A 14,291-nucleotide genomic window follows, 5' to 3' on the forward strand; every position below is an offset into this window, starting at 1 on the left:
GGGGGACTGCCCAAGAAAAGCTGAATTCTTGAAGTAGTGATATACTTCATATCATAGTGATACCAGCATCAGCCACCACTGCTAGTGTCCTGGGCCTGATACCCCCTTGGGCAAACTTGCTGGTAAGGAGCAGGGCTGGGCCTTGGGGCATGGTACAGAGCATAGGTCTTGACGGACTCAAAGGCCTTAACAGATCAGATGGCCAGAGAGAAGGTGAAGGGACAGAATAGGGTGTGGGAGGGGCACCTGTCTGGCTCAGTCAGTAGAACATGTGACTCTTGATCTCAGGGTCATGAGTTCAAGCCCCATGTTGGGCGTGGAGCCAACTTAAAGAGTAAGAAGAGAAGAATAGGATCTGGGAGTTAAGAGGACCAGTCAGTATCAGGGCACCTGCCAGAGGCATTTTTCTGGAACCGCACTTCTAGGGAAGGTCCTGTGCCTGCTAAAACCCTCAGAGGCTCTAGCCAGGCCCAAGCAGCGAGTGCTGACCCCTCAGACCTCCCCAGCCTGAGCCTCCACTCTCCTACCTAGAGTGCCCCCATCTCCACTCAGGCCAGCCTCCACCTGCCTAGATCTTCTATCTAGACTAAGCTTCATGGCCCTGTGGCTGTCTGAGAATTCCCTTCCTGTGTACTCATGCAATGCACCTGCACTCACTCCTGTCCAGAGTGAAGCCAGGTGGTCCTTGCACACTCCCCTGGGCAGGAATTATGACCCATGAAGCTCTATCCTCAAGGTCTGGCACCAAGAGGTGTCCAGTAAACCCCTAAACCCCTCCAGCTAGACTTCTTCCCCCCCACACGCACACACACACACCCAGGAGCACTGCCCAAGTGCCCCCAGAAGAACGAGAGGCATCGTCCTGGTAGCAACCTTAAGAGGATTGGACCCAGAGGACCAAAAGAGGAGGAGAGAGGCAAGCCTGCCTCCAAGAAGTCCTCTGGAGCCAGGCAGGTCCAGCTCACCTAGGGCCAGAGGGGTGCACAGTTAATAATGAGAGCTGTTCAGTTCCCACTGTTAACACGCACCATGGAGGTGAGGAAAACGGCCTCCAAGACCTTGGGAATCTGCTGGGGCCCTGCAGCAACCCCTGGGAAAATTTCTTGAATCCACTATCTCCCTATTTTGTTCTGAGGTTTCCTCCAGGAAGCCCTCCCAGACCACCATCTAGGCCCTGGAAGCTGCTCAGCCTTGAACTCCCGGCAGGCCCCACCCATTCTTGGCAGGTCAGTTTTGAGTAAATCAACTCCCTCATCTATTAAATGGGAGCCTGAGGGCCAACCCAGACAGACAGGATAAAGTAACTATGGGTCACTGGCCCCTTCCAAAGGCTTTTCCTCCCAGCTTGTAGGGGGTGCTTAAGGCAGCCCAGGGGTGAGGAATGAGGCCCTGGGTGGTTGCCTGCAGCCCCCACTGGAATCTTCCCTGCCCCTCCCTTCCAGATTAACTGAAACCTGCTAATTGTGGCAGCCTTCTGCATGCTCCCCTCCCCCACCGACGATTCGTCCCTCCTTTTGCCTCCCCTCCCCTCCCCCTTCCATCCGAATGATAAAGGGTCTGGCCCGCCAGACCCGCGGGCCTCAGGCCCTCAGCCCTGCCTCTCGCTACATTGCCCCTTTGCCTTGTGCCGTCCACGGGGCCAGGCCCCTGCCCACGTTGCTTGCCTCCCCTGCATGGGGCCCTGCAGCAACCCACGCCTGGGGCTTCCTGGGTCGGAGTCGTCATCGCAGCCCCCCAAGAGGAGGAAGAAGAGATACCTGCGTCATGACAAGCCCCCCTACACCTACTTGGCCATGATTGCCTTGGTGATCCAGGCCGCACCCTCCCGCAGGCTGAAGCTGGCCCAGGTGAGAGGGACCCCCATTCTCCCTCACACTCGGTGATTGGACCTTTCTCCAGACCCGTCCCCCACCTATTCCTAAGCTCAGGCTCCGGCCTCCGACCCCACCTTACCCTACCCAGCTAAGTCAGTGGGGCCAGTCCCGGCCTGGGCACCAGGGGGGAAGGAGTTGAGGTGCTCGGGCAGGACCCTTCCCTCGGTCCTTTTCTCCCTCCGGCGCAGAGGTGTTCTGTTAATGGGGGGGGGGGGGGGGGGGGGCGCGACGCTCCTAAGTCAGGCTGTGGGGGAGGGGCGGTGCTGCCCCACTTTGCGTCCCGGTTCAGGGCGCCGGCCCAGCCACCCACCCCCGGTCCGTGTTTCAGATCATCCGTCAGGTCCAGGCTGCATTCCCCTTCTTCAGGGACGACTACGAGGGCTGGAAGGATTCCATCCGCCACAACCTCTCCTCCAACCGATGCTTCCGCAAGGTGGGGTAGGGCGAGGGTCGGAGCCGGGGCGGAAATCCTGAGTATCTGGGGTCGGACGGCCCCACCCAAGCCTCCCCACCCCCTCCAGGTGCCTAAAGATCCTGCGAAACCCCAGGCCAAGGGCAACTTCTGGGCGGTCGACGTGAGCCTGATCCCGGCCGAGGCGCTGCGGCTGCAGAACACGGCCCTGTGCCGTCGCTGGCAGAGCAGGGGCGTGCGGGGAGCCTTCGCCAAGGACCTGGGCCCCTACGTGCTGCACGGCTGGCCCTACCGGCCGCCCAGTCCTCAGTCGCATCCCAGTCCTCAGCCACCACCCAGTCCTCAGCAGCCGCCCAGTGAGGGCTTCAGCATAAAGTCTCTGCTAAGGGACCCCAGGGAAGGGGTGCCACAGAGCAGTCCGGGTCACACAGGATCTGGGCACAGTGGGGAGAAGGTGGTGCCTGCTCCACCCCTGCCCTCTGAGAGGCCTCTGTGGCCCCTCTGCCCCCTTCCCGGGTCCAAAAAAACAGATAGGGAGACTAATTGGCAGGGGGGAACCAGCAGGCCTTCACCCCTCTCCCCTGAGCACAGAGCCTGGCCCCTCCACTTACTGCAGGGTTCCCCAGATGCTGGGGGACTGTCTAGTGGGAGTCACAGGGCCTCACTTTGGGGGCAGCTGCCCACCTCCTACTTGCCCATCTACACTCCCAATGTGGTAATGCCCTTGGCTCCGCTACCACCCACATCTTGTCCCCAGTGCCCACCTTCTACTAGCCCAGCCTTCTGGGGGGTGGCCCCTGAAACCCATGCCCCGCCAGGGCTGCTCTGGGATCTAGATGCCCTCTTCCAGGGAGTGCCACCCAACAAGAGCATCTACGATGTGTGGGTTAGCCACTCCCAGGATCCAGCTGCTTCCAGCCCAGGCTGGCTACTCTCCTGGTACAGCCTGTGAGGCCCCCCGGGGCAGGGGCTGCTTCCTTCTCCTACCCCTTCCTGCCACCACTGGCTTGTTGGGGAACCAAGGCCAAGAGGACCCAGAGGTGTTCTGTGGCCACAGCAGCTTTGAAACACCAGGCACCAGCGATGCTGAGAATCCACGATATTTATTGGACTACCCCACGAAGGTGGTGGTCTGGCTAGGCACCACCCTGGCCCCCAGGGTCCGTCATGCCTCTCCTACCCCCAGAGGCAAGGCTGGAAAGAGTGGGGGCTTTGCTTGCAGTAGCCCCTTCCTGATCCCACTTTCTCTGACCCTCTCTGTCCGTCCATCCTTCCTTCCATCCATCCATCACCATGTGTCACTTCCTCTCCCTGGCTCCACGCTGGGGGAGGGAGAACCTAATGGTGGCTCCAGCCTGTCCTGTCCTCCCTCATCTGCCTGGGAATGAGGTAGCACCTTTTTGGGGAAAAGAAATCAAGACCCTACTTGTTTTGGGTGGTGGTAGTGGGGAAGATAACAGTAAAGGAGTAGACAACATTTTAATGCCAAGTCTGATTTTTGGTGATGGGGTGGTGATCTGGAGGCTAAGCACTTGGTCGTCAGGGGTCTGGTCGTCGGGGGTCTACCTCCCAGGGCTCTCTCATCCCCTGCTGTGGGCCGAGATAACAGCAAATGGTGATAAGGAGGGAACTGAGGGCCCGGGGAAGGGAGGGCCAATCACGCCCCTAGGCTTGATACTCCTCGCGGGGGCAGGGGAGCCAACTCTGGGGGGGGGGGGGGGGGGGGCAGCGGGCCCCCCCAGAGATCGAGGAGGTTGTGAGGGCGTAAGAGATTTGCTGCCTCTGCCGGCAGAGGCGGACTCCAACTCCAGGGGCTAAACTACAAGGGCGCGTCCTTTTGGGTCCCGAGGCCCGAGCTGGAGCCGCTGCCCGGGCCGGGTCCCGGAGGGCTGCCGGGGGACGGCGTAGGAGTGCAGGGGGTCCCGGTAAGTGGCGTGTCGGTGCTGAGCGAAGAGGGCGTCCCGGAGCGCGGGGCCCTGCAGCGCCGGGCTGGCCCCAGCTCCACTCGGCCCACTCGCTCGGCGAACTTGAGCGAGCACACGGTCTCGCCGAGATCCTCGGGCCGCGTGGAAATCTGCGGGGAAGCGGCGCTGGTGGGCGGGCCCGGGGCGGGCGGCGCCGGGCTTGCAAACCACCCTCCCACGCCTGCGGCCGCCCACCTGCAACAACAGCACCGCGGTGGCGCCAGGCCCGAGCGCCGGCTGCAGCAGGCGCGTGAGCTGCGAATCGCGGAAGGGCACGTGGGGCCGGCGGGCGCGCAGCGCGGCCATCACGCTTCCCAGGGCCAGCAGCGAGCGGTTGATAGTCCGGGCCTCCCGCAGGCGCTGGGCGCCGTCTCGGTCTCCGCGCGGCGGGCCGGCCGCCCCTGACTTCCAGGCACGCTCCGATCCGGCCAGGTCCACCAGGTGCAGTGTGCCTGCAGGGGCGAGCGAGCCCGTCGTGGAGGGAGCCCTGGTTTCGGGTGCTGCGAGGCCCCCCGCAGGGCTCAGGCGCGCGCTGCGGTACCTGCGGTGCCTGGACCGCGCGGCGGGGACGCCGTACGCAGTGTCAGTGTGACCAGGGCATGCGACCGTGAGCTGTGCGAGTTCTTGGTGGTGGCGGCGGTGGCCCGGTTGCTCCTCCCCAGGCTCAGCATCTGGAGGGCGGAGCGATAGGGCCTGCCTGCTGCCGGGTCTGCTCCCCAGGTGGGAGCACAGGCGGGGCCCTGAAGGCCTGCTGGGAGGCGGTGGGTGGGGGTGGGGTGAGTGCAATGCCACCCGGGCAGCCTTACCTGGTGAAGCATCTCCAGGTCGGGCACGTCCCAGTAGGTGAGGCCAGCCACCTGAATGCCCCCCTGGCCTGCTGGGCCCTGCCTCACGGCCAGGCGCTCAGGAGGCCCTGGGGCTAGGAGGTCCCTGCAGAGAAAGAGAAAGGCTTGGTTTCTGAGGGTCCTAGGGTCACTGACAGGGCACAGGGTGCGGAGGAGGCGCTGCAGGCCCTGACCTGACAGCCTCATTGTAGATCTCCACCATGCTGAGAGTCACACGGTGCTGCCCTTCAGTCCCCATCTCCTGGAACAGTGACTGCAGTGCCCTAGGAGCTATGCCAGGGTCCTCTGGTGGGCCCTGGGCACAGGGTGGGGTGCCACATCAGGCTCCCATCCGAGCCCCTGGCCCCAGGAGCCACCCAAGGTCCCCCCCTTCCCACCTCCATACTGTAGGTCTTCCCTGTCCCTGTCTGACCGTAGGTGAAAATGCAGACACTGTAGCCTTGGAGGCAGGACAGCACGGCTGGCTCCAGCTCCCTGAAGACCTAGGGGTAGGAGGGGTGGGAGGAGTCCTAAGCACCAGGACCTGAGACACCGTTGGAAGGAAGCTTGATTCCCCTGGGAGGTTGGCCCTAGGGGAGCATGGTGGAAGTGTGGATCTCCCAACAGGTAGAAGACGCTCCCTGGAGAAGGTGGCATTTAACAAGAATTTGCCAGGCAAAGAAGGGAAGGGATGTGACAAAAGAAGAAACAGGAGACACAGGGCACTGGAATTCTGAGGTCCACTAGGGAGGCCCAGGGAGCAGCAGCCAAGAGCCCAAATGGTGGGCTTGGCTGCCAGGTTCAAACCCCAGGTGTGAGTGGAAGCAAAGCACATATCGTCCTTTCAGGCCAAGATTTTCCCTCTGTAATGTGATGACTATAGTGGCACCTCCTGTAGGGAGTAAAGGGGAGCATGTACCAAGAGGCCTAGCAGCATTTGGCTTACAAATGATCAGCCCAGAAAGAAAGGCTCCACAGGTGTGCAGGTTGGTGGCCAGCCAAGATCACTGGAACCCTGGCCTTGCAAGGGTGCAGAGAGGCGACTGAGGGGGAGGCGGGGCTGGGACTTGTATCCTGTTGGCAACCGGACCCCAACAGCAGCCTTTTGAGCAGCAACATGGCCAGCTTTTGTGCCCCGGGGAGCTGGCAACTGAATAGCCTGTGAGTTCTGCCTCATGCGTTGGCTGCCAACAATGAGGGCAGAATCCAGAATTGCCAGTGAGGTCACCAAGATTCCATGAACGGAAGGAAGCACTGGGGGTAACCGTGATGGAGGGACTGTGGTGCCCTTGCAGAGATGGGAAACACAGGTGAGGGGGCTCAGTGAAAGATGCCTTTGTTTCCTTTATTCAGACCCATTGAACTGGAGAGCCCTGTCCAGAGGGCTGCCCAGAAAGCAGCGGACAAGGGGGGCCTGCACAGGGCTGCTAAAGCTTGGGATGCAGGCTGAGGCCAGGGGAAGTGTGTGAAATAGAGAAATAGGTGAAAAACAGCTGTGGTGCTCCAGGAAGTGGGGGAGGGAGCCCTGACCACCTGCCAAATACTCATCACACAGTGTCCCTGTGAGGCCAGGTTGGAATCTGTTAGCGCTGCCCCTTCCCTAATCCTCTCCCAGCTCTGAGCCTCCATTTCCTGAGCTTTGGAAGTTCTGATGGGGAAGCATGTAGACAGAGACAGGGAGTGTGCGAAGGCCAGGTGGCTGGCGGGCCTGGCAGGAAAGGGGAGGAGGGAAGGAAGCAGGGTCTGCACCAGGCAGTGGGAGAGCACTGGGGCTGGACGCCACCTGCTCACCCTTACGCCCTCACTGCCTTCTTGGCCACAGGGCAAGGAGGTGAGCCTACCCTCAAAGCTGGCCCACTCCCCCAGGGCTGGAAGAGGGGGAAGGAGGTCACAGCAGTGTCCCCACCACAGCAACACCCTAGCTGTGCTCTGTAGCCAGCTCTGCATGAGCAGTAACCATCATCTCAGACAAGTTCGTCTTCCTTAGTTTCTTGGTAAAAAAGTTACTTTTTAAAATGTTGACCTTCCTGTTAAATCAGAAAAGGCTTGTTTCCACTGGAACTGCAGAGCTTGGTGGGGGGATGCAGAGGGAAATTTCTGGAAGGAAAGGAGGTACCCAGCTAGGCTGTCATTCCTGCCTCCCAGATCTTCCTGCTCCCTTCCCTTCGCTGAAGTCCAGCCACTGGGGAAGCCAGATGAAAGGGGGAACCCGAAGCCTCTTCGGACTCTGGGGCAGTATGAGGGAAGGTCGGCACAGGGCAAGGGCGGAGCATCACCTCCTCCTGGCTGGCCTCTGGAGAGAAGACCCAGTCCAGGCGGAAGCGACGCTGGCGCCCTCGATAGCAGGTGGTGACGGTGCCGCTGGGGCCAGGCTCCAAGCTCACCAGGCTGGAGGGTGTCCCTGGCCTCAGGCGACACAGCACACGGATATTTCCTGGGATGGAGATCAGATCAGTAGGCTGCCTCCCACGCCCCGAAGCGTGCAGAGGCTCCACTTCCTCCAGCTTGCCGCCCCACTCCTCCACTTCCCAAGCCTGCCATACCCTTGAGCTCCAGCAGCCGCCCCGGGCATCCAGTTGGGGGCCCCTGCTGCTCCTCAGGGAGCTGAGTCCCAGCCCCTCCAGCTGACAGAGCCCCCAGGGCCCAGGATACCTGGTGGAATAGGGATGCGAGGAAGTGGGGGCAGCAAAGGAGCTGGGGGTGGGGCGGGTGCTGAGGGCAATATGGTACCACCAGCTGTGGTGACCTACAACTTTCAGTGGCTTTGAGCCCCTAGGGGCATCATACAGTGGGCCCAGGTTGGAGACTCAGAATCTCAGGAGGATCATGGGAAGACCTTTGTCTCCTCTGGGGTTGGCCATCCTATGAGGGGTTTACAGTCCCCCCAGTTTGCACAGACAGAAATGAGATCACACCCAGGGTGTGTGAGATCACAAGCTGTTCTGGTTCCAGAGCCTACGACCTCCATTAAAGCAGGCAGCTCCCGGGGGCTGGGAAGGAAGAAAGAACAAGGGCTCCCCATGGAAGAACAGTGACTGGGCTGCCCAGAGAGCATGTTCTGGAGAGAGGGCAGATGGTCCTGACCTGGCCCCGGGCCTCACTGAGCGAACACTGACAGCTCTGGGTAAATGTGCTGACCAGTCCTCGGAGGTCCCCACAGCCCTGTCGCAGACTGGCCATACGTGCCCGAAGTCCTGGCAGGGAGAGTTTGTTGTGAGGGAAAGCCCAGACCACATGGCCTTCCCATGAGCCCTCTGGACCCCGCCCTTACCTGCCAGCTGCCCAAGCATCTGCTGCAGCTCCCGTCTGCAGTTCTGCTCAGTCTCCTGCTGGAGCTGCCGAAGGGCCCCCCGAAGGCCCTGCAGCTGCACCTCCTGCACCCCCAGCTGTCCCACCCAATTCCACCCCTGTCACTGAGGAAATAGGCACTTACCAGGCCCTGCCTCAGATACCCCCCTCCCAGTGCACCAAGACTTCCCGGCCCCTGGGCTCAGCGCCCACCTGGACCTGAAGTGCTTCTGTGGTGTCCTGGGCTTCCTGAAGCCGACTCTGGAGCTCCACCAATGCCTCTGCCTCCTCCTGTGGGAAGGGTGGGAGCTGTGTCAGCTATGGAGCCAGGAGGGAACTCAGGGAGGGGCACTCCAGCAGCCCCATTTCATGGATGGGGAAGTCAAACGGAGACAGGCACAGCTGCTCATGAATTCATGTCTCCCAACCCCAGACAGGACTCCTTTTCCCAAGTCCCTCTGCTCTTCTGGGGTCCATCACTTGGAAAGCCATGGGACAGGGTCGAGGTATTCTCCCATGGGCATTGGTCCCTTGTTGGGGCAACTTTGCACAGACCGTCCCAGGGTCTGTCCACAATCCTAGTCTCTGACCCTTAAAGGTCAAAGATGTCTCCCTGCCTCCGTTCCAGCAGCGTTAGATCCTGAGGAAGCGTGGGCAGTGTTGCAGGAAGCCAAGTGTGTTCAGGAGCCCCAGACTGCAAAAATGGTAGCAGCTAAGGAGGATACCTGGGGGGCCCTGGTGGAGGGGCCAGGGCCCCAGTGCAGCAGAAGGTCCCGAGTGAGGCTCAGGCTCTGTTTCAGAGCCTCATTCTCCAGGGTTAGATGCTGAACCCTTTTCTCTGAGTCTGTCGCCCCCTGGCGGAGAAAGAGGCCCTCTAACTCACCTGAAAGCTGGGGCCCCCTCTCGTGTCCCCCTCCTGGAGCCCCACCCCCAGCAGCCTTACCACGCCCAGGCGCAAGCGGCCCAGCTCCTCTTCCTGCAGTTCGAGTTGCTGCTTCAGCTCCTCTAGCTGGGAAGGAGGGAGGGGCACAGGGTGGAGCATGTCCTTCCACTCCCTCCCACCCCAGTCCTGGGCCCTTCCGGGCCCCTCACCTGTCCAAGGATGAGCTGCTCCAGCCGCTGCCAAGCTCTCTGGTCCTCCTCCAACTGGGGAGGGTCCTGCCCTTGGGCCTCACCTCTTGGTGAAAGGGAAGGGCTTTCTTCTTGAGGTGGGGATCCTGGGGTGGGGTGGACCCAGTTAGGACTGATCAGGTCTCTAACCTGAAGGAGGGGACACCTCGAGAGCAAGGCTGGGCATGGGCCCCGAACAACGAGCCACTCAGTTTCTGCTGGGCTTCACTCCCTCCACTCCCTTTTCAACTCACTACTCCTTACGCACCAGCAGGTGTGGGAGGCTGCACCTCCGAGGCTGGATGAATACCCTGGGGCAGGGCCTGCCTCCCCCTGGGGCTCCGAATCCATGCCAGGAGGGCCAAGAGCTGACCGGTCACCGTCAACAGTGGGGGGACATCGCTCGGCTGTAAAGGAGATAAGAATCGGAGCGAAGGAGACTGAGGTGATGACAGCCATGGGGAGACCCAGGACTATGGATAGAGTATGAGTTTCCCGAGGAAGGACGCTCGGCAAACCGCTCACCTTGCTCAGGTCAGGGTTCCGGCAGCTCTCTTCCGCCCCCAGCTGGACGGAGAGGAACTCAGCAAGACGCACGAGAGCCTCTTCCAGGGAGACCTCGGTAGAGCGGCCCTCGGCTCCCTCTTCCGGCCCATCCTCAGAGCAGCCTGTGAGGCCTGATAGCGGGAAAGGGAGGCTTGCGGTTCACGTGTTGGAGGGTAGGCCACCAGAAGGCACCAGCTGTGTTCCTCCCTCCCAAAGAGGTCACGGGCACCCCTCCCTCTCTCCGACGGCGGGGTTCTCTCACGGTCCCGGGGACGCAGCTCTCCCGATGCACCGACAGCACCTACCGACCAGGCCTGTCAGCTCGGTCCACAGTTCTGCCGTGGGCTGGTCGGGGCGGCGGCGACCCCCGGGCTTGCCACCGGCACTCTAGGGAGGGAGCAGCGAGACCCCGAAGGAGTGGGTAGGCAGCCTGTGGGGCTCCTTCCCCCCAGGAACCTGGCCAAGGGAGTTGCGGCTGAGGTCTCCGCTTCCAACACCAGAACAGAGACGGGGTCCTCGGCACGGCCCTCCTCCCCAGCGTCGGCGCCCTGGGAACGTACGCTGCGCGGGCCCGCAAAACCCGCTCTCGAGAAGGGGGTCGCGGGCTGTGCAGCGCCCGCTCCGCTCACCTGGGCGGGGTCCCCGGGGTCGCTGGCCACCGCAGCCCCGCCATCCCTACGGAAGAGGCTGTAGAAGATGTAGATGAGCAGCGAGTAGAAGGCGTACATGGGAGCGCGGGGCGGCAGAGGGCCCCGCTTCGCGCCGCCCCGCGTCCCGGCGCCCCGACTCCGCGCCCGCGCGGTGCAAAGCCGGTGCGCATGCTCGAGACGGCCGCCCCCACGGCCCCGCTCCCGCGGGTGGAGGACGCGCGCGCGAGGAAAGGGGATGCCAGAAACAGGGGCCCCCGGGGCTGCACCCGGACACCTGCCCCGCGCCTCCCACTCCCACTTCACGGAGACCCCGGGCTGAAAGCGCCCACGGCCTCCACACACCCCCTCCTCGGAATCCTTCCTAACCCTCGGCGGAGGCCCCCACAGCTCTCGCCCCTTAGAGCCATCAGCCCCGGGGAATCCAAGCGCCCCTCCCCACGTAACCCCTTCCTCATAGCTCCGCCCCAGTCCCGCCCAGATCTCTTCACAGCCCCTCCCCACTCGTCCCTCCCCTCCCAGCTCCGCCCATACCGCTCACAGCCAATCCCCTCCCCTCAAGGCTCCGCCCACGACCCTCCCCTTTCTCGGGCCCATCCCTTCACAGCTCCTCCCCTCACCACAGAGTCCCTCCAAACCACTTGGCTATCGCACCCGGGCCGCGGTACAGAGCGGCCTCCTCCTAGTCGCCTCTCCGCCCTGACAACCTCTTCTTGCTGTCCTAGAACGTCCTCTTCGTCCAGGCCCCGCCCCCCCCCCACCCGCCGCTCTAGCCTCCGCTCCTCTCGTTGGTTCGCGCCCGGACAGCGCTGGGAGGAAGCCGGAGACCCGGCGGCAGCCGGCGGGTGGCAGGGTGGCAGGGTGGCAGGGTGGCAGGGTGGCGGGCGACGCCAATCTACAGCTCGCCCCTGCGGTGGGGCCTCGCAGCTCAGCCACCGCTGAGGGCCTGCGCCCTAGCTCCTTCCAGGCCAGGTTCTGAAAACGGCGCTTCCCAGAGCGCAGAGACCAGGCCGAGTGGGCCTGCGCGCAACTCTCCCCAAGGTCTGGCACCCCGACTTGGATTCCAGGGCCCCAGAACTCACGTCTAACCAGGTCAGGCCCTGCGCCGCTTTTTCCCTTCTTTTCCCGGCCAAATTAGATTCTTCCTCCCCATAATTGTGTCCAGTGGCCCCAGGGCTCTGGAAAGTTTCGGATGAGCCTTTCCCAATATTTAGAAATGGGGCTCTGGAAACTGGTAGTCCTGGAGAGTCTCGCTTAGGGCTCCTGGTCGTCGGCTTCTGCGTTTTCTTCCAATCCAAAGTTGAGGATCCCCTTCTTGTTTCACATTTACTACCACCCGAGGTGGCATGGCCCCCAAGCCGTGGAGTGAGTGGAGCACGACCCTGTCCCACCTAGCGCTGGGAGTGGTGTCTCTGCATGCAGCGGTGAGCACTGCCCAGGTGAGTACACTGGGGCCAGGCAGGGGTGTATCCCACTCCCAGATTGCAATGACCTGGATCAGGTCCAGTTCCCCGGATCAGGGAAAGGGTGGTGGGAGGTTGACTCTGGGGGCCAGGGTTGCATGAGACTTCCACACTCTTCCCTCCTTAAAGGGAAGTCCTGGCTACCCTCCCCCCCCCCCCCCCATCTCCTCCTATCCTTGTGCTGACAGGCAAGTCGAGGGGCCGCTGCTGGCTTCCTGCTCCAGGCCTTGGCCTCTGCCACCTTGCTGGCCCCAGGGCTGGGCACAGATGAAGACTGTCTTGCTGGAGCCTGGGTGGCCACTGTCATCGGGCTGCCCCTTCTGGCCTTCGATTTCCACTGGGTGAATGGGGACCGCTCCTCTGCCAACCTACTCCTGGGAGGAGGAATGGTGCTGGCAGTGGCTGGTGACCACCTTGGTGCTGAGGGCCGTTCTGTAGCTGGTCAGGCAGTGGTGCTGGTGGTTGCAGTGACGATCCTCATTGTGGCTGTTTTCACGACCAACACTTATGGAATGTGGGGGGGCGCAATGTTGGGGGCTGCAGGCCTCCTGAGCCGGCTGGAGGAGGACAAAGTTCTGCTGCTTCCAAAGGAGGATGTCTGTCGCTGTGCCCTGGCTGCAGGCAGTTGGGCCTACCACCGAGCCCTGCACACACAGCACCTGCAGTGGGAGTGATGTTTGCAGACAGCAAGGTGGGGCTTCTGCCCTGGCTACCACCTTCCCCTCCCACAGGCCTGCTCCTATGGGCCTCCTCCCCTAAGGATGGACTCTCTTGCCTCCCAAAGAGAGCTTGCTGCACGGTGATGGATGCCTTGGCCAGGAGACAGAGTCTGGGCACTGTCCCTCCTCTGGCTGAGTTTGGGGACTCACCTAGATAAGAATTAAGGAGATGGGGCCCCAGGCACGTTTTGGGGCCTGATGTTGGGCAGGCCATGGTTTTGGATTCAGAGAGAGGCTTGGTCTCCAATAAACCTTAGGGATTCAGCAGGAATATGGAATCTGCCCATTCTTGAAAGGGATCGAGGGAGGGGTCCTCCAGTGAGTTTTCTAAAGCTCCAGGGCAGCAACTGGTTTCCCTGTGCAAAGAAAGGGGCTGCCCTGGAACTAGCCCTGGGGCATCACCCAGCCTGACCTCCTGCTGTCACCTTTGTCAGGAGGGCCCCTAGATTGAGAAGACCTATTTCTGGGCCCTTGCTCTCTTGGGACATAGTAGAGTTCTGAATATCCTTGGTACAACCTGGCAGGTGGCACTCTGGGACAGTGACCTTCACGGGCTGCCTGTTGGGGTGGGGGCAGGGAAGGGCTGTATTACAGCTGTATTACAGCTGTCCTCAGAACTGCACAATCCCACTCAGCTGACTTGACATGTACTCATCTGCCCGCTCGCCTGTGTAAGGCAGGTCCTGATTTCCCAAGACCCTCAACTTTTCTCAATGGACCCCTCCTCAGCTCCTAACCCCAGGGTTAGGAAATGGGTTTGGGCAGAACAGTGGGTTAGATTCGGGGTCCAGAGTCCTTTCTCGAGATATTCTATGCTTGCGTCTATTCTATGCGTGCTTCCTGTGGAAGCACACCTGGTCCCACACAAGAAGGACCTGAGTGGCCGACGGGGTTTTCACTCCAGCGAGCCAGACCAGAGCTTCTTGCACGCAAGCATGAGTGTTGGGGGACAAAAGCGCAAGCACACCCCAACGTTGCGGTCCAGGGATGCCCACCAACCGGGTGGCCTCGGCTAGTGGGCCGCACCCTAGACGGATCGGAAGCGGCGCGCAAGCCCCCAACCCTAGGATTTCCCTGCCCCGAGCGCGCGCCCCTCCGCAGGTCGCCCTGGGCCCCGCCCTCTTCCTGCCTACTTTCTGCAGGGGCGGGCCCTCGGGCGTCCCTGCGCGCCCATTGGGTCTGGCTGACGTGCCATCTAGCCCTGGGCGGCTCTCCCATTGGCCCCGCGCGGCTCACGTGACAGGGAGACCGAGGGGGCGGTGGCGGCGGCAGGGGGAACGAGCAGCGAAAACAAAGATGGCGGCCGCGCCGGGGTCGGTGGCCGCGGCAGCTTCGGGGCGACGCGCGGGCCAGACCCACTGAGGCGGCGGCGCAGGGAGCGGGGTTGCGGGGTCGCGGCGGCAGCGAGAGGGCGGCGGGAGCGCGCGGCGCCCCTAACCTCCAG

At 62.2% G+C, this 14,291-nt stretch overlaps 3 protein-coding genes across 5 annotated transcripts in view; 2 read left to right on the plus strand and 1 right to left on the minus strand.

Annotated features, from left to right (window-relative positions):
• The first annotated feature begins 1,003 nt into the window (after positions 1–1,003).
• Positions 1,004–3,392, plus strand: FOXH1 (forkhead box H1). Of its 2 annotated transcripts, XM_049632732.1 has the most exons (4): positions 1,004–1,226; positions 1,688–1,847; positions 2,203–2,307; positions 2,396–3,392. In XM_049632732.1, the coding sequence occupies exons 2-4, from the start codon at positions 1,794–1,796 to the stop codon at positions 3,236–3,238; spliced, it is 1,002 nt and encodes a 333-aa protein (XP_049488689.1). In that variant the 5' UTR covers positions 1,004–1,226; positions 1,688–1,793; the 3' UTR covers positions 3,239–3,392. The 2 variants fall into 2 exon arrangements, with proteins under 2 accessions (XP_049488689.1, XP_049488687.1); XM_049632730.1 differs by lacking the exon at positions 1,004–1,226 and having other exon boundaries at positions 1,508–1,847.
• On the minus strand, positions 3,371–10,746 carry KIFC2 (kinesin family member C2). Its single transcript, XM_049632729.1, has 18 exons — positions 10,648–10,746; positions 10,324–10,405; positions 9,998–10,149; positions 9,741–9,879; positions 9,455–9,579; positions 9,306–9,371; positions 9,088–9,216; positions 8,576–8,653; positions 8,346–8,460; positions 8,159–8,268; positions 7,618–7,726; positions 7,351–7,508; positions 5,473–5,577; positions 5,269–5,390; positions 5,057–5,180; positions 4,792–4,921; positions 4,446–4,702; positions 3,371–4,360 (listed from the first exon to the last, which is right to left on the minus strand). The coding sequence occupies exons 1-18, from the start codon at positions 10,744–10,746 to the stop codon at positions 4,106–4,108; spliced, it is 2,355 nt and encodes a 784-aa protein (XP_049488686.1). The 3' UTR covers positions 3,371–4,105.
• Positions 10,747–11,676: 930 nt separating this feature from the next.
• Positions 11,677–14,291, plus strand: part of LOC125924295 (cysteine and histidine-rich protein 1) — a 15,407-nt gene continuing 12,792 nt past the window's right edge. Inside the window, exons 1-2 of one of the 2 annotated variants that reach the window (XM_049632733.1) lie at positions 11,677–11,757; positions 12,007–12,104. In XM_049632733.1, coding sequence (XP_049488690.1) covers positions 12,012–12,104 — 93 coding nt within the window. In that variant the 5' untranslated portion in view covers positions 11,677–11,757; positions 12,007–12,011. Of the gene's footprint in view, positions 11,758–12,006; positions 12,105–12,316; positions 14,286–14,291 lie in introns of those variants that run through there. The other variant, XM_049632736.1, reaches the window with a different exon arrangement.

Source organism: Panthera uncia, chromosome F2 (assembly GCF_023721935.1).
Source record: "Panthera uncia isolate 11264 chromosome F2, Puncia_PCG_1.0, whole genome shotgun sequence".
NCBI classification, from domain to species: domain Eukaryota; kingdom Metazoa; phylum Chordata; class Mammalia; order Carnivora; family Felidae; genus Panthera; species Panthera uncia.